General features: G+C 41.6%; 1 protein-coding gene across 4 annotated transcripts in view; it reads left to right on the forward strand.

Moving 5' to 3' along the window:
• The window catches only part of JADE3 (jade family PHD finger 3), a 150,177-nt gene extending 138,897 nt beyond the window's left edge, over positions 1 to 11,280 (forward strand). For all 4 annotated transcript variants that reach the window (XM_032258468.1, XM_032258469.1, XM_032258470.1 and 1 more), the window contains 3 exons: positions 4,158 to 4,628; positions 6,094 to 6,211; positions 8,208 to 11,280. In XM_032258468.1, coding sequence (XP_032114359.1) covers positions 4,158 to 4,628; positions 6,094 to 6,211; positions 8,208 to 9,118 — 1,500 coding nt within the window. In that variant the 3' untranslated portion in view covers positions 9,119 to 11,280. The remainder of the gene's footprint in view (positions 1 to 4,157; positions 4,629 to 6,093; positions 6,212 to 8,207) is intronic.
• Positions 11,281 to 22,880: the final 11,600 nt, after the last annotated feature.

The raw sequence follows: 22,880 nt of genomic DNA on the forward strand, positions 1-22,880 counted from the left end.
GACCAACGTTTTTTCACCACCAAAATATATAGATCTTCAGCGATAAATACCACAGAATTATTTTTTTTTGAAACTCTGGATTTTATGGCAGTTTCTTAAGAGGTATTATATTTTTCTTATAACTACCCAGTTCTTGTCTGTGCATTATCTTTTGAGTAATTTATGTTTATATTTATGTCTCTATATTCTATAAACATTCTATAAATTTGACCTGAGAAGACCTATTTTTAGCTTCCTAATAATAGTAGTTTAATGTCACTTATTCATTCCCTTGAATAGAAAATCATTTGCTTTTTCTTCCCATATCTTATTAAACAACAAAAGAGTACTCTGCCCATCACTTTAAATCTTTTGTTAAAGAATACCTTTTACTTTTGTTTTTCAAATGTCTGACCAGTTTCTTAGCCAGCTGATAAAAAAAGTTACCCAGATAAAAGTACATCTTGAACTTTCATCATCCTCATTTTCGTGAGGCTTCAGTGTAATATAACAGACTTTTCTGATAGTGGTGTTGAAAGCCAGGATGGACCATCTTAGGAGTTTCTTATCAGTGGGAGAATTAATAGGAAAGTGGAGGGGGAGGTGTATAGAGTCTGGGATGGAGGTAGAAAATCAATTATTCTAGAGGAAATTCAAGCAATAATAAATGTGAGGCTGGATTAGATGATCTTAGAATTATATTCCATCCCTGGTATTCTTTATCATATGAAATTCGTTTAAATGGAATATAGAATATGCCCCATTAAAACTTTGACAGTTGCCAGTATTCTCTTAGGTGTTAAATTTTTCAATCTAAGATGATCTGTCAGGCCTTTGCATTCTTTTTCTTAATTCATATATAAGAGTTAAGACTCGGCTTTAACGATGAGTTCCATTATTTCCTTAGAAACAAATCTTTCCTTACTTTCCCTACTTCCTCTACATAAACACATAGGTGCACTCATGCATTTTAAATATTTGGAAGCGGGGTGCAGTGGCTCACGTGTGTAATCCCAGCATTTTGGGAGGCCGAGGTAGGTGAATCACCTGAGGCCAAGAGTTCAAGACCAGACCGGCCTGGCCAACATGGTGAAACCCCGTCTCTACTAAAAATACAAACATTAGCCAGGCATGGTGGTGCATACCTGTAGTCCCAGCTACTTGAAAGACTGAGGCAAGAGAACTGATTGAACCCAGGAGGCAGAGGTTACAGAGAGCTGAGCTTGCACCACTGCACTCCAGCCTGGGCAGCAAAGTGAGACCATCTCTCAAAAAAAAAAAAAAAAAAAAAAAAAGGGGACCGGAGCAGTGACTCACGCCTGTAATCACTTTGGGAGGCCCAGGCGGGTGGATCACCTGAGGTCAGGAGGTGGTGGGCGCCTGTAATCCCAGCTACTTGGGAGGCTGAGGCAGGAGAATCACTTGAACCCAGGAGGCAGAGGTTGCAGTGAGCTGAGATTGTGCTACTGCACTCCAGCCTGGGTGACAGAGCAAGACTCCTCTATCTCAAAAAAAAAAAAAAAAAAAAAAAATTAGGCCCATCATAGTGGCTTATGCCTATAATCCCAGTACTTTGGGAGGCCAAGGCAGGCAGATCATTTGAGGTCAGGAGTTCGAGACCAGCCTGGCCAAATGGTAAAACGCTGTCTCTACTAAAATAGAAAAATTAGCTGGACATGGTGACACACCCCTATAATCCCAGCTACTTACGAGGCTGAGGTGGGAGGATCACTTGAGTCTGGGAGGCAGAGGTTGCAGTGAACCGAAATCGCGCCACTGCACTCCAGCCTGGGCAACAGAGTGAGACCCTGTGTCAATCAATCAATCAGTCTTTGGAAGGAAAACTGTAACATTGTAACCATAACAAATTGTAATTAAGGCTAACTGAAGCACAGGAGTATAGCAGTCATGGGTCAGGTCCTTGCTCCTCTGCCCCCTATGAATAGTCACTATATACTGCATAGTAATGCTTAATAAATGTGTTAAATCTGTGACTGAATGGCAGAATATTATAAACTTAATTTCAGATTGTCTGTAACCATACTGTTCAACAGAACTTTCCACAGTAGGCCAGGCACAATGGCTCACACCTGTAATCCCAGCACTTTGGGAGGCCGAGGCAGGAGGATCACCTGAGGTCAGGCATTCGAGACCATTCTGGCCAACACAGTAAAACCCCATCTCTACCAAAAATACAAAAAAAATTAGCCGGCCGTGGTGGCAGGCACTTGTAGTCCCAGCTCCTTGAATCACTTGAACCCTGCAGGTGGAGGTTGCAGTGAGCCGAGATTGTGCCACTGCTCTCCCGCCTTGGCAACAGAGCAAGACTCTGTCTCAAAAAAACTTTCCACAGTGATGGAAATGTTTTATGTCTGTGCTGTCTACTATGTTTAAAATGTGGCTAGTGTGACTGAGAAACTAAATTTTTAATTATACATAATTTTAATTAATTTAAACTTAAGGCCGGGCACAGTGGCTCACGCCTGTAATCCCAGCACTTTGGGAGGCCGAGGTAGGCAGATCACTTGAGGTCAAGAGTTTGAGACCAACCTGACCAACATAGTGAAACCCCATCTCTACTAAAAATACGAAAATTGTGCCAGATGCGGTGGCTCACGCCTGTAATCCTAGCACTTTAGAAGGCTGAAGCAGGCAGATCACCTGAGATCGTGAGTTCAAGACCAGCTTGACCAACACGGAGAAACCTCGTCTCTCCTAAAAATACAAAATTAGGCTTGCGGGTTGGCGCATGCCTGTAATCCCAGCTACTTGGGAGGCTGAGGCAGGAGAATCGCTTGAACCCGAGAGACAGAGATTGCAGTGAGCTGAGAGCATGCCATTGCACTACAGCGTGGGCAACAAGAGCCAAACTCCATCTCAAAAAAACAAAAAAATTAGCCAGGCAAGGTGGCACATACCTGTAGTCACAGCTACTTGGGAGGCTGAGGCAACAGAATCACTTGAACCTGGGAGGCAAAGGTTGCAGTGAGCCGAGATTGCACCACCGTGCTGTAGCCTGGACAACAGAGGGAGACACCATCTCAAAAAATATATATATATATATACATACATACATATATGTGTGTGTATTTAAATAGCTACTTGGCTACCAAGTTGGACAGCTCAATTCTATAAGAACAATTTCACCAGGCGCGGTGGCTCACACCTATAATCCCAACACTTTGGGGGGCTGAGGTGGGTGGATCACTTGAGCCCAGGAGTTCAAGACCAGCGTGGGCAACATAGATTCCGTCTCTGTTTTAAAATATTTTTATTTAAAAAAATTATTTTTGAGACAGGATCTTGCTCTGTTGCCCAGGCTGGAGTACAGTGATGTGATCTTGGCTCACTGCAGCCTGGACCTCCCGGGTTCAAGCAGTTCTCATGCCTTAGCCTCCCAAGTAGCTGGGACTATAGGCCTGTGCCACCATGCCCAGATAGCTTTTGTATCTTTAGTAGAAACAGGGTTTCGCCATGTTGCCTAGGCTGGTCTCGAACTCCTGGCCTCAAGTGATCCACCTGCCTCAGCCTCCCAAAGCACTGGGATTACAAGCGTGAGCCACTGTGCCCCAGCATAAAATTTTTATGTTTAAAACAAAAATTCAAGAAGTTAGGTTACTTAGATATTGGAATTCCTGTGACGTTTTTAGAACCAATGGATGCTCTAGCAATAATACTGACTTTGTGTATTTTCTTTTGTTTAGAAGCATTTTCTGAGCAACTGCTTGTTCAATATTTAATAACAATGCAAAATGAAAGACACAGCTTCTGTTTTTAAGATCTATGCCCAAGAACTTGACAATTGTTGTATTATAGATACAGTGTGAAAAGCACCATTATAAAGGCATTTATAGGGTGATGTGGGAGATACAGAGAAGAGACTACATGACTGTTTACAGGAGCCAAGGAAAGGATCTCAGAAAAACTTGATGCTTGAATGCTTGAGCTGAAACCTCAAAAGCGGTGTTTGAATTTTTTTGGCCTCTGTGTTTGCTGTTTTCTGTAAGAACAGTTTTCTTGGGTTACTTGTAAAGCATCTGTTACAGTCAATTTAGAACTAACTTTCTCCTGGTCTTTCCTTTGCTTCCTACAAGCTATCAGTGTAGGTAGGTCCAGAAACATAGGGCTCTGCCTTTTCCTCAAACCCTGCCACCTTGACACATATTTTCTTCCTATAGTGCTCTGTAAAAAGCTGCATTACTGCCTTCCACGTCACCTGTGCCTTTGAGCACGGCCTAGAGATGAAGACCATCCTAGATGAGGGAGACGAAGTGAAGTTCAAATCATACTGCCTCAAGCATAGCCAAAACAAGCAGAAACTTGGAGAAGCTGAGTACCCCCACCACAGGGCTACAGAGCAGAGCCAGGCCAAAAGTGAGAAAACCAGCCTGCGGGCACAGAAGCTTCGGGAGCTGGAGGAGGAGTTCTATTCCTTGGTACGAGTGGAAGATGTGGCCACAGAGCTGGGGATGCCCATATTAGCTGTGGACTTTATCTATAACTACTGGAAACTGAAGCGGAAAAGTAACTTCAATAAGCCATTATTTCCTCCAAAGGAGGATGAAGAAAATGGTCTAGTGCAGCCAAAAGAGGAAAGCATTCATACTCGAATGAGAATGTTTATGCACCTACGCCAGGACCTGGAGAGGGTAAGATGACCAGCTGTGACTAAGTATATAGGTCTTAGTCTGTGTAGAAATGGAGGTCCTACTTCTGGTTTAAAAATGGTCAGTCAGCTCTAATATTGTGGGCTTCTGTGGCCTTGCTTATCTTCTGATCTCTTTGTGGCCCCAGACATTGGGCTCTGTGTAAATTTTGACAGGCACATCCAGGGGATTTGAGAGGCCTCACTTGTATGCTCTATGAACTTTACATTTGAAATAAATTCTCATTTGGCTTACCTTTTATTCACTTTTGAGGCTAAATTGGCCCATTCATATTTTACTGACATATTTATGAGACTGCAGGCTGAAGAAAGAGTGAATTTTGTTCAGGAAAGCACCAAATTAGAGTTTCACAAACTTGGCACTGTTGACATTTTGGACTGGATAGCTGTTTGCTGTTGGGGGGCTGTCCTTTGTTGTAGGGGGAATTTAAGATGTTTACCAGATTCCCTGGCTTCTGTCACCCCCAGCGTGACAACCAAAAATGTCTGCAAATTACCAAATGATTTTGACCCTAGGGGTCAAAATCACCCCCCAGTTGAGAGCCACTCCAATTATTGAGTGATAATTCAGTATGACTCATGGTATATTTATCAGGTATCTACTAAATGAGGTGCTACAGGGCTTCAGAAGTAAGCCTGTGTTTATCCTAGAGAATTTTCTAGTTAAATGTAATTCTATAAATGGCTTGTGCTTTTTATTTTTCTGCTGCCAGAATTTGAAAGAGAACTAATAGATTTGGCTCACTTTTAAAAATGTAAGACACACACATATAGCACCTACTATTACTACTATTATTGCCAACACTGTTCTCAGCATTCTATATATATTAATTCATTTAATTCTAACATGCCCATGAAAAACTACTATTATCATCATTGCTATTTACAGATAAACAAACGGGGCAAAGAAAGGTTGTGTAACTTGCCTAAGTAGGGGATATGAGAGAATGAGTATTTCACCTTTGTGGCTGTGGAAACTTGGTTGAGCTGAAAGTGTGAGCAAGAAAACCACTTCTAGTCCTCCCAGTGGACCTGTATCCTGTTCGTCCAGCACTTATTAGAAAATTATACTGGTTACAGCCAGCATTGCCATCATTTGTACTCAAGGATCTAAAGGGAAGGCTGAATTGTTAAACCATCATTCGGTCTTTGCAACCTGGCTTTGCAAATAAATATCAAGCCCATAACACTGCAGGGAGAGTAGGTTTCAGAAGGCAGATTTGGAGCATTTTGCTCTTACTGTTGATTGATATAGGAACCATGATCCAACAATTGACCATGCTGTATGAATTCCTGTGGAGTGGCTCTCATTCTGCAGGTCTTGAATTCTGTCTCCTCTCCTTACCCCCATCTGACTTTAATGTCTTTATTTTAGCCAAACAATTTCAGTTATCAGGAATTTGCTTAACATGACAAACATCTCTATTTGTTGGGGATTGGGCTTTCAGGTCCGAAATCTGTGCTACATGATAAGCAGACGAGAGAAGCTGAAACTGTCACACAACAAAATACAGGAACAGATCTTTGGTTTGCAAGTCCAGCTTCTTAATCAAGAAATTGATGCAGGTAACCTGTTTTTTTTTAATGTCCTAACAAATATGTAGACTCTGGTTATATTCTGCCCTAACAATTTAAATTTCGTGTCAGTAATTCCACTTAAAAATCTTTTAAAATTCTTGACAAATATCTCATTTGCTTCAGTCCAATCTTGATATAACCTGGCCCATTTCTGTCAGTTCATAAGGCAAGAAATCCCCGGGTGGAGTAGGAGGAGTTGCAGGTCCCGGACAGGTAATCTAGGTCCCAAAAAGATATTCGAGGCCATTAGTTGAAGTCATGAAATTAATCTGTAATTATCAAAATCATTTAGAAATCAGTGGGATATAGGATCTAACCTGTTTCCAGAAAACATTTAATTCCAGGGTTGCTCATCTTTATTTTTTTATTTTTATTTTTTTCCTCCAGAACGTTTGTGAACTTGATCTTTACTCATCTTAATAATAGTCTATTAAAGCAAATCCTTAGCCAGAAGTAAGTTTGGAGATTTGAGTTATCTTTTCATTTATTCACTAATATTTGTTGAGTACCTACAATGGATTGGGAACTGAGCTACAAGATAGAGCAGAAAGCAAGACAAAAATCCCTGCCTGTAGGGTACACTGCCTACTTGGTGAGCAAGACAGGTGAGCATAATTATAGTGCCCTAAGCATAGGGAGCTTGGCTGGAATGGTGACAGTCATGTTCAGTGACACCTGTAACCTCCTTGTGCCTCATTTAACACAGAGATCAATGGCAGAGCCTGGGCAACTAGGGGTCACTGGACAGGGTATACAGAATCAGCTCCTGCCAAGGGTCAGCCATGGAGCATGGAGCAAGAGAGAGACTCAGAAATGAGGTGACAGGTGGGTGTCAGAGGCTCTGGAGTACCTGAGTGTCATGGGTCTTAACAGAGTGGTATAGTAGGAGGCAGCAGGACTGCTCAGCCACAAAGGGCAACATGACAGGCAAAACAAGGAGAAGCCGAGGACAGCAGAGAGAGTCCCTGCATGCTGAGCCTCATTATGACTTGCAGCATCAGCAGGTGGCAGCTGCTGACAGAGATGGGGACTGTGGGATGTTCAAGATGGACCCTTGGGACACAAATGCTGCCCATTGGGGCGCCTAAGAGCTGTCCTCTTGATATCTCATTTTTGTGAGGATACAGTACGATGATAATGGGCAAAGGTCAAGTCCATATACAAGGAGGAATTGTTTGATAGTGCTTTTTAAATTTCAAAGCGCTTGAAATAATAGAAGAAGACCTGTTCTAACTATGATTGTAGGGTGACAAACTGAGAAACTAATTGCCAGTACTCCCCAGCCAATCCTATAGCTGGCTGATTGGCAGGAATGTTATGATTCTTTTCTGCTGGCCTTACCACTATAAAACCTCCCACCTACATAATGTTCATTTGTAGTCAGGAAATTATTCCAGGTTAGGGATATAAAATTTATGGGAACCACCCACTATCACCTCTAATGCCAACCTCAAACACACACATACTCTTCACCCACCTAAACCCGTGCTACGTTTCTGAGGGTTGGTGTTTGACTTGCTTCAGGAAGGCTAGAAGAGATCAGAGGATGGGTCCTGAAATGTGTGTGTTTAAGACATATGCTAAGTGCTGTGCCATACCAACACATGCATACACAGACACACAGATAGGGAGACCCTGTTCTAAACCATTGCTAGTGACATTCTTCTCAGAAATGGAAGGGCAGAGATAGGACACAGGAGGCAACACACTAGTTTATGATCATTTTACAAACTGAAGGAGCAGAGGTAAAGAGATGTGGAGCCATACAGCAAACAGTGGCATTGCTGAGTTTTTCATCCATCGCATTCTTGACCCAAACTTCTAGTTCATTTCACTCCAGCTGCTACGCCATGATGTACATACATAGCAGAGCCAGGTGCTTATTAAACATTTGGAAGAGTAGATATGTGAACTCACTCTGCCATAAGCACAAAAGCCATTATTTAAATCAGTTGTTAAAATGAATCTTTCTTTTTTATCTCAGGGCTTCCTTTGACAAATGCACTCGAAAATTCACTGTTTTACCCACCACCAAGAATTACCTTGAAGTTAAAAATGCCCAGATCAACCCCGGAAGACCACAGAAACAGCTCCACAGAAACCGATCAGCAACCCCACTCTCCTGACAGTAGCTCCTCTGTTCACAGTATCAGGAGCATGCCCGTGCCCCAGGAGTCACTAGAAATGAGAACGAAATCGTATCCGAGATACCCACTAGAGAGCAAAAATAACCGTTTGCTGGCCAGTCTCAGCCATTCTAGGAGTGAAGCAAAGGAGTCCAGTCCTGCTTGGAGAACCCCATCTTCAGAGTGCTATCACGGGCAGTCACTGGGAAAGCCTATGGTCCTTCAGGCTGCCCTCCATGGACAGTCTTCTGTTGGGAATGGGAAAAGTCAGCCTAACTCCAAGTTTGCCAAATCCAATGGCCTGGAGGGTAGTTGGTCTGGGAACGTCACCCAAAAAGACAGCTCAAGTGAGATGTTCTGTGACCAGGAGCCTGTGCTCAGCTCCCACTTGGCCAGTCAGGGCAGCTTTAGAAAATCCACTGTAGAACACTTTAGTAGGTCCTTTAAAGAGACCACAAATAGGTGGGTGAAGACCACAGAGGACCTCCAGTGCTATGTGAAACCAACCAAGAGTATGAACCCCAAGGACCAGTTCTGGGGTAGGCAGCTTCTCAGGCGGTCTGCAGGGAGAGCTCCATATCAGGAAAATGATGGCTATTGCCCAGATTTGGAGCTGAGTGATTCAGAAGCAGAAAGTGATGGGAATAAAGAAAAAGTCAGGGTAAGGAAAGATAGCTCAGACAGGGAAAATCCTCCCCATGACTCTAGACGGGATTGTCATGGTAAAAGCAAGACACATTCCCTTTCCCACAGTTCAATGCAAAGGTGATTAGAAACTTCCAAGGATGTCCCAACCTTTGCCTTTGCCCCATATATTGGGGAAAACCCATACACCAAAAGGATTTTAGCATATGTTAAAAGGAATTGCAGTGAAAAGGATAAAATTTTTCCATAGTAAATTGTCTTGCAGTTTTTGAAAATGTTTCAAGTCTAGTTTTTACAAGCACATTACAGTAATTGCAGGTTGTCCAGAGGTTGGTTTATCAGAGGCTATTGGGAAGAGCTGGGCCCAGAGTATTTGCTCAGTAAATATTTTGGGACAGCTTTCCAGTTACATAACACGTTGACAAGTATATGTATTAAGAGTCTTTGCATTATTAACTGATTTGCAACAGACCATGATTATCAGACACTAAAACTACTTATCTTTTGAAGCTACAGCATGTGACTCACAGAGCTCCTGTCTGTAGGAAGTTTCTAATTCCACTGGTATCTATAAACCCTTTTCAGGGGAGAGACCAGGAGACCACCATCTTAGATACTGTTAAACTCACTACTGTCTTCCTTTGTTCTGCACAAGGTTGAGTTGCTTTCACAGTATCTTAACTTACTGAGTCAATACTACTCATGCTTATCAGTGTCCAGTGCCTGTTCCTAAACTTGCTTGTTGGGGACACACTCATAACTATTTCACCTGACTGACAAGCATAAAAGGCTAACTTGTGGATAGTGTTTACAAAAGTACAAAAGTACTACTTCCAAGGAAAATGCTCTGATTCTGTTTAGGTGTTTGTGAAGGATTCCAGAGCCTTTCCCAAAGTGAGACCATTTCTGGGGTATTTGTACCAGGTCAGGGTTTTTGTGTTGTTGTTTTCAAATAAGTTTGACTAAAATAAGTTTGGCTGACAGTTTTTGTATACCTGCTTTAATGTTTATAAAATTTTTATTGAGGTATAATTAAAATATAGTAAAATGCACAGAGGTTAAGTATTCTTACCTGCTTTAATTTTGAAACAGATTTTTATTGTCAAACAGAATTTGAAAGCATGTGTTTAACACATGGATATAATTTAGCTTTGTATCAACTTTGAATCTGAGGCAGTTTCCCAAACAAAAAGGCTGGAGCCATTTTTCAGAAGTTGTTTATACCCTGTTCCCAAACTATCAGCCTTGATTAATTTCTAGTAGGAAGAGAATAATTACATTTGCTGGGTGGAGGGATAAAAACATGTCTGCTTCCCATTTAAATAAGAGGGAAATGATGCCATTTTTAAAATGTGAAGCAGACTATAATTCTCAGCTCTCTTTTCTTCTTAGCCTTAAATTAATATTCTCTTTCTTCTAGTTTGGAAAAGTATAGTGGGAATATTCAGACAAAAGAGGCCATTTTCCATTTTTAAAACTTCTTACTGGTGAAACAGCCCAGCTGCAGTAGGTGCCAGTCAGTCAAGGCAGGGGCCCTCTCTCCATCAATATGGAAAACTCAACAGTTTTCCTCTCCCCCAGTTGTGTTCTTGTAATGTTGTTAATGGGTTCCATTGTTTTTTGCTGTCTCCTTTTTTGAAAATGTATGTGTTTTGCCTCTCTTTTGGCTACATCTTCAAAATATTTCTTTTGTGCCTATGTACATGTGTAAACATGCCATAGCATGTGTGGTAGGTGTCCTGTATTTTATTTGGAAAAAAACTATCAAAATGAGGAAGAGAATTTCCCTTATTTACATGCTAGGTTTCTGTGCTTTTTCTTTGAGTTCTCTGGAGTAGATGTTAATTTTAAGCCTTCATGGTAATGAAATTATGATGGAGCTGTGTTGTGAATTCCTTATGTCAAAGGCCAGTGCGGTAGCCTATGTCCTTTCATGCCTTTCAATTCTGAGTGGGAGGAAAAGCAAACATCAAAACAGTGCTTCAGCCAAATTCCATATGTAATGCCATTGGGAGAGTATTGACTAAAATATCATTCATCAGGGAAATATAGTTGTAATATTTTTACAGTATATTCCTAGGTAAATGAAGGAGCCTTCAGTTGTAAATTTCAATTGCCCCAAAATGTATTTGCTACATTTCGTTCTTTGAAGTATTACCTCTTAACCTTCTTTGTTAATTTTTTTCATTTTGTCTTATATAGTCCAGTTTTCCAAGATAAACTCAGTCTTTTTTCAAATGTCACCTTTTTACCAATACTTTTTCATTAAATTATGAAAACTGCTAACTGCTGTCAGTGTGTTTTTTATTTTGGCATATTGGTTACATATGTTCCTTTTATATTTAAAAAATTATATTCACTGAACAAAACAGTGTCGGGAGAGAGAGGAGGAAGAAGAAGAATTAAATGTTAGAAGCACACATTCAACATTCAAGTCAATACCAGGGACCAAAGAAAACTCTGGATACATGGACTCTACCTAGAAATCATGATTTTATCAGACTGGTGAGATAAAGGCCTTAGGATCATCATAAAACATCACCAGGGAGATAGATCCTATCTAAAGCGACAAGATTCAAAAGGCTTCAATCAGGCATCTCTTAAATATATACTCTACAATATTCATTCTATTTGGAGTCTTGTGAATATGCTGATGTCATGATTTTATGTGGTGTCAAGGGATGACTTTTAGGCATTATAAAAATGTTCATGATGTTTGAGAAATGTACTTGCCAAAGGTCATTGGGTAAATCAGTAGTGAAGATAGGTAAAAGGTGACATTGGTTCATTCTCTCTCTCTCTCTCTCTCTCTCTCTCTCTCTCACTCTCTCTCTCTCTCTGCTAGAGAACTGAAACTACAGGTATACCCTGTTATACTCAACAAAAGCTATTGAGTTTATACTAATGTGTACATTTCCAATGGGAGATGAACCTTTGTCCTTGTGTTGAAGCAACTTTTAACTCAAAGGATGCACATTCCTGGGTTATCTTCCTTCTAGGACTTTAAAATCCTCAGCATGCTTGTTGACCCTTCAGAATTGGGGGAAAGTACATGATAGAAATAAAAACGTATTTACCACTGAATAGCTTTCATGTGACATTTTCCAAAAAATCTATCTCATTTATAAATTTTATTAGATTTTCACAACCTTAATTCAGCTATTTTCAAGTTTTATATTAATAGAAAGCAGCAATTGTGTGGTTTTTTTTTCTTCGTTCTTTTAGCAACCATTCAAGCTTGGATTTTTTTAAGTAACTTTTAGTTAATAAAGACCCACCCTGAGGCTGTCACTTCTGTATGGGACCTTTATAACAATCTAGCACTGTATAAGAAGTTTCTTTGGCCGGGCGCGGTGGCTCAAGCCTGTAATCCCAGCACTTTGGGAGGCCGAGGCGGGTGGATCACAAGGTCAAGAGATCGAGACCATCCTGGTCAACATGGTGAAACCCCGTCTCTACTAAAAATACAAAAAATTAGCTGGGCATGGTGGCGTGTGTCTGTAGTCCCAGCTACTCAGGAGGCTGAGGCAGGAGAATTGCCTGAACCCAGGAGGCGGAGGTTGTGGTGAGCCGAGATCGCGCCATTGCACTCCAGCCTGGGCAACAAGAGCGAAACTCCGTCTCAAAAAAAAAAAAAGAAGTTTCTTTGAGTACAGTTAATTTTACTATACAGAGTAGAACAAATTGCATGACCTGAAGAGGTGAGGATAGTTCTTCAAATGAATCAAGGTTAAGGAGGATCAAGTCCCAGACTGGTGTCCCTTACTGTATGCAGTCACTGATCATCTTTTTTCTTTTTCTTTTTCTTGATTTGGGGTCTTGTTCTGTCGCCCAGGCTGGAGTGCAGTGGCATGATCAGAGTTCACTACAACCTCCAACTCCTGGGCTCAAACAATCCTCCAGCCTCAAATCCAGAGTAGCTGGGACTACAGGTGGATGCCACCATACCTGGCTACATTTTTCTATTTTTTTGTAGAGACAAAGTCTCACTATATTGCCCAGGCTGGTCTCAAACTCCCGGGCTCAAGCAATCCTCCCACCTTGGCCTCCCAGAGTGCTGGCATTACAGGCATATGAGCCACCATGCCTGGCCACTGATCTTTTTTTTTTTTTTTTTTTTTTTTAAGGGTTTCAAAGCATCTATTCTCATTTTGTTAAGACGGATTTGGATGTGAGCATTCCAGCCTCAAGGCTTGAATGCCCCAAGCTTTAAATATCTTTCCCCTCCTCTCACTACTTCTACTCATCTTCTCAATTTCATTTATTGTAACTGAATATCAGGTTATAAACAAGGTGGAAAGATGGAATTGGTCTGTTCAAGCTGTACTGATTACAGTGAGTTATCTGAATTGGGAGACCATTTGCAGAACCACCTTTTGTTCAACGTTGCTTTCTAAAGTATTGCCATGATGTAAGGATGCTGCTTTCATAGACCACAGGTGGAAATGGAACTCTTTATTTTATAGTCATTTCTCACATGAGAAAATTTCATTTGAAAACTTGCTGAAATTTTGAAAATTATAATCACTTCACCCTCACAACAGAAAGACACTTCAGGTCGGACCAGTACCATTTTAGATCTTTCAGCTACTTAGGGAAAAAAACATTAAATACGTATTCCTGCTTTAGATAAGTCTGGCATATGTGCCAGCGTTCTGGTAAGAGGCTTTTTCCTCTTTTCACCTTAACTTTTCTACTTTCCAAAACAGGATCTCTGGTTAATTCTTTCCACTCCCCCTAGCTCTGCAAACAAAGGTGACTGTAGGGGTTAAACAACAACAGTGTTCACAAGGTCGTGTTTAGCTGTGTGCAGTACTGTGGCCACTCAGTGTTTTCAGTCATATTTGCCCTCAAGGACAACAATGAACAAGATCAGACAGGGCTGTGTGCATCTTTGGGACAGAACTTGTGCCCATGTCTTGTCCCCCAGTCCTTAAAGATAGACTGAGAACTATATGAGCAGTTTCAAGCAAAAGGTCAGTTTCAAGACAGCTACCTAGCTAGCGCCAGGCATGGTGGCTCATGCCTGTAATCCCAGCACTTTGGCAGGCTGAGGTAGGGAGGATTGCTTCAGCCCAGGAGTTCGAGAGCAGCCTAGGCAACACAATGAAACTCCATCTCTATTGGGAAAAAAAAAAAAAAAAAAAACCCTTGGTTGGACAAGGAAACTTGTTTGGGACCAGTCAAGCCTTCAAATAATAAAAGTTACAATATTCATCAAGCCTTTAACCTATTGCAGGCCTTTTGCTAAGCCTTTTTTTATATGGAGCTACCTTATATTTAGTTCTCAAAACAACCATATGAAGATACTATCAGCAGCACTTGATATGTGAAAACTGGGGCCAAATGTTTAAAACAGCTGTTCAAAGCTAGAACCCATGAGATTGCCTCTACAACTCATACTTTTAGTCACTTTGCTTGACTCCTGTGCCCAAAGTCCCCGTCTCTAAACATTCTTACTCAGTTTCTTCCTGGAGAAAGCAACCTGAGTTGGGGCTTGGTAATAAGAATTCTATACCAGTTGATCCCTGACACCTGGACAGAGCTGATTGGACCAAAATTAGTCATCTAACACAAAGTCAGTTTAGAGGTTCACATCCAAAACACAAGATAATTCACACAAATCTAAACAGTACATACCTCACAGATCTAGGACCTGGTGGATTTGCCTTCTCTGTAGCTAGTCTGACTCATAACTGGACATAGTAAGGATATATTTATCCTTGGCTCCCCAAAGATGTCCATGTCCTAATCCCTGGAACCTGTGAATACGCTACCTTGCATGGTAAGAGGAGTTTAGGAGATGTAAAGTTAAGGGGTTTCGACCCCCCACATTATACATGTAACAAGCACATGTACCCCCAGCTCTAAAAATTTAAGGGCCTTAAGATAGGGAAGTTATCCTGGATTATCTAGGTGGGCCCAACCAATATAGTCACAAGGGGGCTTGTAAGAGGGAGGCAGGAGGATCTGAGTCAGTAATAAAGATGTGACAATGGAAGCAAGAGGATGGAATGATGCAAAGAAGAGCCATGAGCCAAGGAAGGCAGGCAGCCTCTAAAAATGGAAAAAGACAAGAAACAGATTCCCCCCAGCCAAGATTTTCAGAAACAACTCAGCCCTGCCTATGCTTTGATTTTAGACGTTTGACCTCCTGAACTTTAAGAGAATACATTTGTGTTGTTTTAAACCACTAAATTTGTGGTAATTTTTACAGTAGAAATAGAATACTAATACACTAGGCATACTGCAAGTGCTCCTTACCCTTTCAGGGGAGTGTTCCTTTCCCAGTGTACCCATCTCTGCTGTGACACTCTATGTTGGTCCTGTACTTTCCTTAGTTGAAACTTTCCATGAAATGGAAAACCAGTGTTTTTTCAATCAATAGAATCTTCCCCTAGAGAAATTTTCTCTTTCCCGCCACCCACCCCCAACACTTTTTCCAAGGTAGCCTTTGGTATTCTTGGGTAACCTTGGATAATCCTCCATGGGCCTGCTGGATCCACCGTGGCTGAATCTGGCACTGCCTGAGGAGTTGCCCAGAGATTTGTATCATCCTGTGGTCTGAAAAACTGTCCTGGGGAAGTAGAAATAATTTCTTGACTGTTACTCCACAGGGGACATTAAAGAAGGCACATGTGGCTCATTATGAGAAATGCTTTAGTTATCAGAGCCTCCTAAAAGGAAGTGAATGGCCTGAGAGTTGAGTTCTTAAACACCCCGGATACCTGAATGGAGGGAGCTTGGAGATTTAAAAAGGCAACTCTATGCTGCCTACAAGAAGCCCACTTTAAATATAAACATACAGTCCAAGCATGGTGGCTCATGCCTGTAATCCCAGCACTTTGAGAAGCCAAGGTGAGTGGATCACCCGAGGTCAGAAGTTCGAGACCAGCCTGGCCAACATGGTGAAACCCCATATCTAGTAAAAGTACAGATCTCTACTAAAAGTATGGATGTGATGATGCACGTGTGTAGTCCCAGCTACTTGGGCGGCTGAGGCACGAGAATCACTTGATCCCAGAAGGCAGAGGTTGCACTGAACTCAGATCATGCCACTGCACTCCACCATAGGTGATAGAATGAGACTCCATCTAAAAAAAAAAAAAAAAAAAAAAAAGCAGTGGATAGCCTGAATAGCTCTTTATTATTAAATAAATTGAATTTGCCATCAAACTTTCTTTTGAAGAAACTCTGCCCAGATGTCTTCACTGGTAAATTCTAACAAGCTCTTAAGAAACAGATAATACTAATTATGCAAAAACTTTTCCAAAAAGTTGGACGGGAGAGACTACTTCTCAACTTATTCCATGAAGCCAGCATTACCCTGATCCCAAAACCAGACAAATACATAAGAAAACTAGAGACCAATATCCTTCATAAAAATTAATGCAAAAGTGGCTGGGTGCAGTGGCTCACTCCTGTAATCGCAGCATTTTGGGAGGCTGAGGTGGGAGGATCACTTGAGGCTGGGAATTCGAGACCAGCTTGGCCAAGATGGTAAAGCCCTTGTCTCTACCAAAAATACAAAAAGTATCCAGGCATGGTGGCACGTGCCTGTAACCCCAGCTGCTTGGGAGGCTGAGGCAGGAGAATCCCTTGAACCCAGGAGGCAGAGATTGCAGTGAGCTGAGATCACAGCACTCCAGCCTGGGTGACAGAGGGAGACTCCCTCTCAAAAAATAAATAAATAGACCAGGTGCTATGGCTCCTGCTTGTAATCCCAGCACTTTGGGAGGCCAAGGCAGGCAGATCACCTGAGGTCAGGGGTTCAAGACCAGTCTGAGCAACATGGAGAAACCCCATCTCTACTAAAAAATACAAAATTAGCCAGGCATGGTGGTGCATGCCTGTAATCCCAGCTACTCAGGAGGCTGAGGCAGGAGAATCACTTGAACCCAGGAGGTGGAGGTTGCGGTGAGCCGAGATTGAGCCATTGCACTCTAGTATGAGCAACAAGAGTGAAAGTCCATCTCAAAAAAATAAATAAATAAAAATAAAATTAGTGCAAATGTTTTTAACAAAATGTTAGCAAATTGAATCAAAGAATATATCAAAAGTAGGATTTATCCCAGATATGCAAGGTTGATTTTACATTTGAAAATCAATCAGTGTAATTTACCATATCTCAATAGATACATAAAAAGCATTTGAGGCCAGGTGCTGTGGCTCACGCCTGTGATCCCAGCGCTTTGGGAGGCTGAGGTGGGCAGATCACTTAAGGTCAGGAGTTTGAGGCCAGACTGGCCAACACTGAAAAACCCCGTCTCTACTAAAAATATAAAAATTAGCCAGGCATGGTGGCAGGCGCCTGTAATCCCAGCTACTCGGGAGACTGAGGCACGAGAATTCCTTGAACCGTGAAGGTAGAGGTTGCAGTGAGCTGAGATTGCATCACTGCACTCCAGCCTGGGCACAGAGCGAGACTCTGTCTCAAAAAAATTAAATAAGTAAATAAATAAATAAATAAAAAGCATTTGACAGTACCCACTGCTGATCATAGTATCCAGAAAACTGTGAATAGAAGCTGAATAAAGGATATCTACCCAGAACATTACAAAGGACACCTACAAAAAGCCCTACAGTTGGCTCACACCTGTAATCCCAGCACTTTGGGAGGCGGAGGTGAGAGGATCTCTTGAACCCAGCAGTTCCAGACCAGCCTGGTTAACATAGTGAGACCCCATCTACAAAAAATTAAAAATTAGGATGTGGGGGTATGCCCATTTTTTTAATCAGATCATTCGATTTTTTCCTATAATGTGAACTCCTTATATATTCTGGTTATTAGTCCCTTGTCAGATGGATAGTTTGCAAATATCTTCTCCCATTCTGTGGGTTATCTCTTCATTTTGTTCCCTTTGCTGTGCAGAAGCTTTTTAACTTGATGTGATCCCATTTGTCCATTTTTCTTTCATTGCCTGTGCTTGTGGGGTATTATTACTCAAAAAATCTTTGCTCAGACCAATGTCCTGGAGATTTTCCCCAATGTTTTTTCTTGTAGTGATTTCATAGTTTGAAGTCCATTTTTATTTGATTTTTGTATATGGTGAGAGATTGGGGTCTTTTTTTTTTTTTAATAGAGACAGAGTCTCGTCATATTGCCCAGGCTGGTCTCGAACTCCTGGCCTCAAGCAGTCCTCCCACCTTGGCCTCCCAAAGTGCTGGGATCATGGGCATGAGCCACCATGCCCAGCCAAAACCACTTTTTGAAAGATGCTGAAATAGGCTGAAAAGAGAAATCACAGAGAAGAATTTCAAAGTAATTATGCTGAGCCAGACAAAACCGAATACATACGGTATAAATATAATCTCAGATACCAAAAAATGTACAAAATAGGAACAAATCTAGAGTGACAGAGAGCAGATCAGTGGTTGCCTAGGGGTTAGGAGCAGGGAAGGGTGGGAGGGAGGGATCATAAAAGGGCAGGAGGAAACTTTTGGGTTTCTTGGTGGTGAAGATAGTTCCAGACACATATACATATGTCAAAACTAATCAAATTATACTCTGGCCAGGCATGGGTGGCTCATCCCTGTGATCCCAGCATTTCAGGAGGCCAAGGCAGGAGGATCGCTTGAGCCCAGGAGTTCAAGACCAGTGTGGGCAACATAGCAAGACTGTCTCTACCAAAATTTTAACAATTAGCTGGGTGTGGTGGCATGCATCCGTGGTCTCAACTACTTGGGAAACTGAGTCAGAAGAATCTCTTAAGCCCAGGCGGTCATGATCACACCATTGCACTCTAGCCTAGGCAACAGAGGTGAGACCCTGTCTCAAAGTTAAAAACAAACTTAATCGGCCTGGAATCGGGAGGTTTTACATAGCCTCTGATGGGTAATGATTGGCCTTCAGCCAGGTTCCTTAGACACAAAGTTGGTGCCAACATTACAGCCCATGGACATTCTCATGGGGTCTTCCAGGTCTAAAACTGCAAGTCTTTGATACTAAATACTTGCTTCCTTCATGTTTTCCTACTGTAATGTTCTCCACATGGCACAATTTCTCTAGGGTCAGTTTGAAATTACTGTGGCCACATTGGGGAACTTTTGAGATGAACAAGATTATTCATTTAAGAAGCATCTTAGAACAAAGAGTGAAGAAAACCTTATTAGGAGATTATTTGGTTTTGTCTAAAAGAAAAATTATTTTAAGGGGTAGGTGATCCCCCCTCCTTTGTTTCCATATTTCAAGGATTAATGAGTGGTAGCTTTTAAATTATTTACATGGATAAAACTGTCAAAGGCCCAAGTTATTGTCTAAACTAACTGTACTCTGTCTCTCCCTCCCCACCCCGCAGTGTGTTTGTCAGAACGGTCTTTCTATATCTATATATTCTTCCCTGTTAGCCTCTTATTATGTTGATGGCAAAATAACTGCAGCTTTTGCCATTGAAAGTAATGGCACGAATAAACGATAATTTCATATTTGTCTGAAACTGGCTTTATGTTGTTTTTGTCCCGCTCCCTTTCTTTTCCTCCCTTGGAAAACTTTAACAATTAACCGATTAAAAAAAAATTCAGGGCCTGGCGCAGTGGCTCACGCCTGTAATTCCAACCCTTTGGGAGGCCAAGGCGGGAGGATCATTTGCGGTCAGGAGTTCAAGACCACCCTGGCCAACATGTTGAAACCCCATCTCTACTAAAAATACAAAAATTAGCCAAGCATGGTGGCGGGCATCCAGCTACCTGGGAGGCTGAGGCAAAAGGATCCCTTGAACCCAGGAGGCGGAGGTTGATATGAATCAAGATCACACCACGGCACTCCATCCTGGGCAACAGAGCAAGACTTTGTCTCAAAATATATATATTTAGTTGTTTTGTGCACACCTTAGGAATATCTAGTCCACATAAATGGTCAAAAGTGTCTAAAAGAAGAAAAGAAAAAGTTATTGAATGTGTTTCTCTTGAGGGACACTAGAAAGTATATTTAATATAATAAATAGTCTTTGCTAGTATGAGAAAATAAGAGAATTTAATTTCAAGATAAAGAAGAGCTTTCAATTATGACTGAAATTCTTTTAAAAAATAGTTTACCATTTTAAAGTAATGTCAGAACAATATTTTTGCTTGTACAAAAATCGGTATTAAATTACTTCAGCTTTCTAAATTTCTTATACTGGTTTTATGGGTTACGTAAGTTACCATTGTTTCTATAACTTCATACATATATGAATGACTGAAAGGAATAATAATAACAGGTGCCTTTTAAAATAGTTTAATTTTATGAAAAATTCTTTTTTTTTTTTTTGAGACAGAGTCTCACTCTGTCACCCAAGCTGGAGTGCAGTGGTGCAATCATAGCTCACTCCAGCCTCAACCTCCTGGGCTCAAGCAATCCTTTTACCTCAGCCTCCTGAGTAGCTGGGACTACAGGCATGAGCCACCAGGCCTGGCTAATTTTTTTTTTGTTTTATTATATTTTGTCACTCTGCACTTTCATGAAATAATTTTTGTTGTTGTTGTTTTCGTTTGTAGATACGATGTCTCCCTATGTTGCCCAAGCTGGTCTCAAACTCCTGGGCTCAACCAATCCTTCTGCCTCAGCCTCCCAAAATGCTGGGATTACAGGTGTGAGCCACTGCACCCAGCCTGAAAAATTCTTAAATTTCTACAAACCATAAGGATTTAATGTACTGGCTAAAATTGAAATTTCTAGATCCTAACTTTAAGACTTAAAATATCAAGTTCATTAATAATCTTGGGACATGAAACTGACAGTGACACTAGTCACTGAAGGTGATTTTTTATTCTAATTTCCTAGAGTGGCATGGTCCTTATCAACCGTCAATTCAGAAAAAGTCCAGAGAACTGGCCAGGCATGGTGGCTCATGCCTGTAATCCCAGCACTTTGAGAGGCCAAAGTAGGTGGATCACCTGCGGTCAGGAGTCCGAGACCAGCCTGGCCAACATGGTGAAACCCTCTCTACTAAAATACAAAATTCGCCGGGTTTGGTGGCACGCGCCTATAATCCCAGCTACTTGGGAGGCTGAGGCAGGAGAATCACTTGAACCTAGGAGGCGGAGGTTAAAGTAAGCCAAGATCACCCCATTGCGCTCCAGTGTGGGTGACAGAGCGAGAACTCTCAATATCTCTTTCTCTCTCTCTCTCTCTCTCTCTCACACACACACACACACGCACACACACACACACACACAACTAATAGAATTCTAAAACCACAATAATCAAAGCTCTCAGAAACCCCTGAATTTCCATAGCCTAAAGTACTGCCATTATTTTTCATGGCAGTAAGATCTGCAACCCCCTCCCCAAAGGATTCACAAGTTATCTGCTTCTGAGGTAATAACAAGTTTCCCTAAGCATTTGGAAAGTATTTTCAATCCTAGACTCCACCCTATTACAGGCTGATATAACTCACTATTGCAGGGGACTCCTACAATACCTCCAGCTTTCTCACCGACTGGTATAAACTGCGTTTTCTTTTTTGTTTGTTTTGAGACGGAGTTTGGCTCTGTCTGTTGCCCAGGCTGGAGTGCAGTGGCTCAATCTCGGCTCACTGCAACCTCTGCCTCCCCTTCAAGCGATTCTCCCGCCTCAGCCTCCTGAGTAGCTGGGATTACAAGCTCGCACCACCATGGCCCACCTATTAAATTGTGTTTTCAAAACTCCCATGTCAACAACTTCTGCTGGATCTCAAACCTTCAGGTTTGGTTTTCTGAAAATACATCAGAGAAAAACTACTCAAGCCTCCATGGAAAAGACCTTATCAGGGGCTGTTAGTAACTGACACAGCAATCAAACTCCAATGGGATACTTAAGTTCCAGTTTCCCGACTTTAAAGATACACATCACTTTATCCTGACTCCTGGATGTCCATTCCATTGGGACAGTTTAAACTAAGATGTTCTTAGGAGCCCTCCAGAAACTGCTGACTGCAGCAGTGGCCAGCTTCAACCCAAGGTTAATTTTCTGATTCTTCAGCAGCCCTTTTCTTTCCCTTCACTCTCCCGCTCATCTTGCCTATTGTACTTTACACACTCTATGATACTAACAGACAGAAGGCTTCTCAGTGTGTTCTCCCTTATCCTCATCCTGTGACTTCTGACCCCTTACAGTCCCCTCTTGCTTAAGAAAAAACACTGCCTGGGCAACATGGTGAAACCCCATCTCTACAAAAAAAAATACGAAAATCAGCCGGGCATGGTGGTGTGTGCCTGTAGTCCCAGCTACTCAGGAGGCTGAGGTGGGAGGATCACTTAAGCCCAGGAGGTTGAGGCTGCAGTGAGCCAAGATCACGCCACTGCACTTCAGTCTGGGCAACAGAGCAAAACACCACCCCACCTCCTGGATTTTCGTATATAAAAAAAAAAAACAACAATGACAACAGCAACAACAAAAATTAGCCAGGTGTGGTGGGACATACCCATAGTCCCAGCTACTCAGGAGGCAAAATTGATGAGCTCAGGAGGCAGAAGTTGCAGTGAGCCAAGATCGTGCCACTGCACTCCAGCCTAGGCGACAGACCGAGATTCCGTCTCAAAAAAGAAAAAGAAAAAGAAAAAAAAAAATTCACAAAAACAACTAAACATCTCCCCATCCTGGCTCATCTGAGTGAAAGCTGCTTGTTCTTCATCCAGCCCATTCTCCTTGCCTTCTAGATGAGAATTACAATACCCAATCACGGAGTCACCCCTACTCCCTGACAGCATTCAATCCTTGGACTCGCCCCAAAATCACACCACCTAATCACCTAATACAAGGTCAAATTCTATAGTAGATTCTTTTTCTCTTTCTTTCTTTCTTTCTTTCTTCTTTCTTTCTTTCTTTCTTTCTTTCTTTCTTTCTTTCTTTCTTTCTTTCTTTCTTTCTTCTTTCTTTCTTCTTTCTTTCTTTCTTTCTTTCTTTTTCTTTCTTTTTTTTTTTTTTA

This window comes from Sapajus apella, unplaced genomic scaffold (genome assembly GCF_009761245.1).
Source record: "Sapajus apella isolate SASKATOON/1434 unplaced genomic scaffold, GSC_monkey_1.0 scaffold103, whole genome shotgun sequence".
NCBI classification, from domain to species: Eukaryota; Metazoa; Chordata; class Mammalia; order Primates; family Cebidae; genus Sapajus; species Sapajus apella.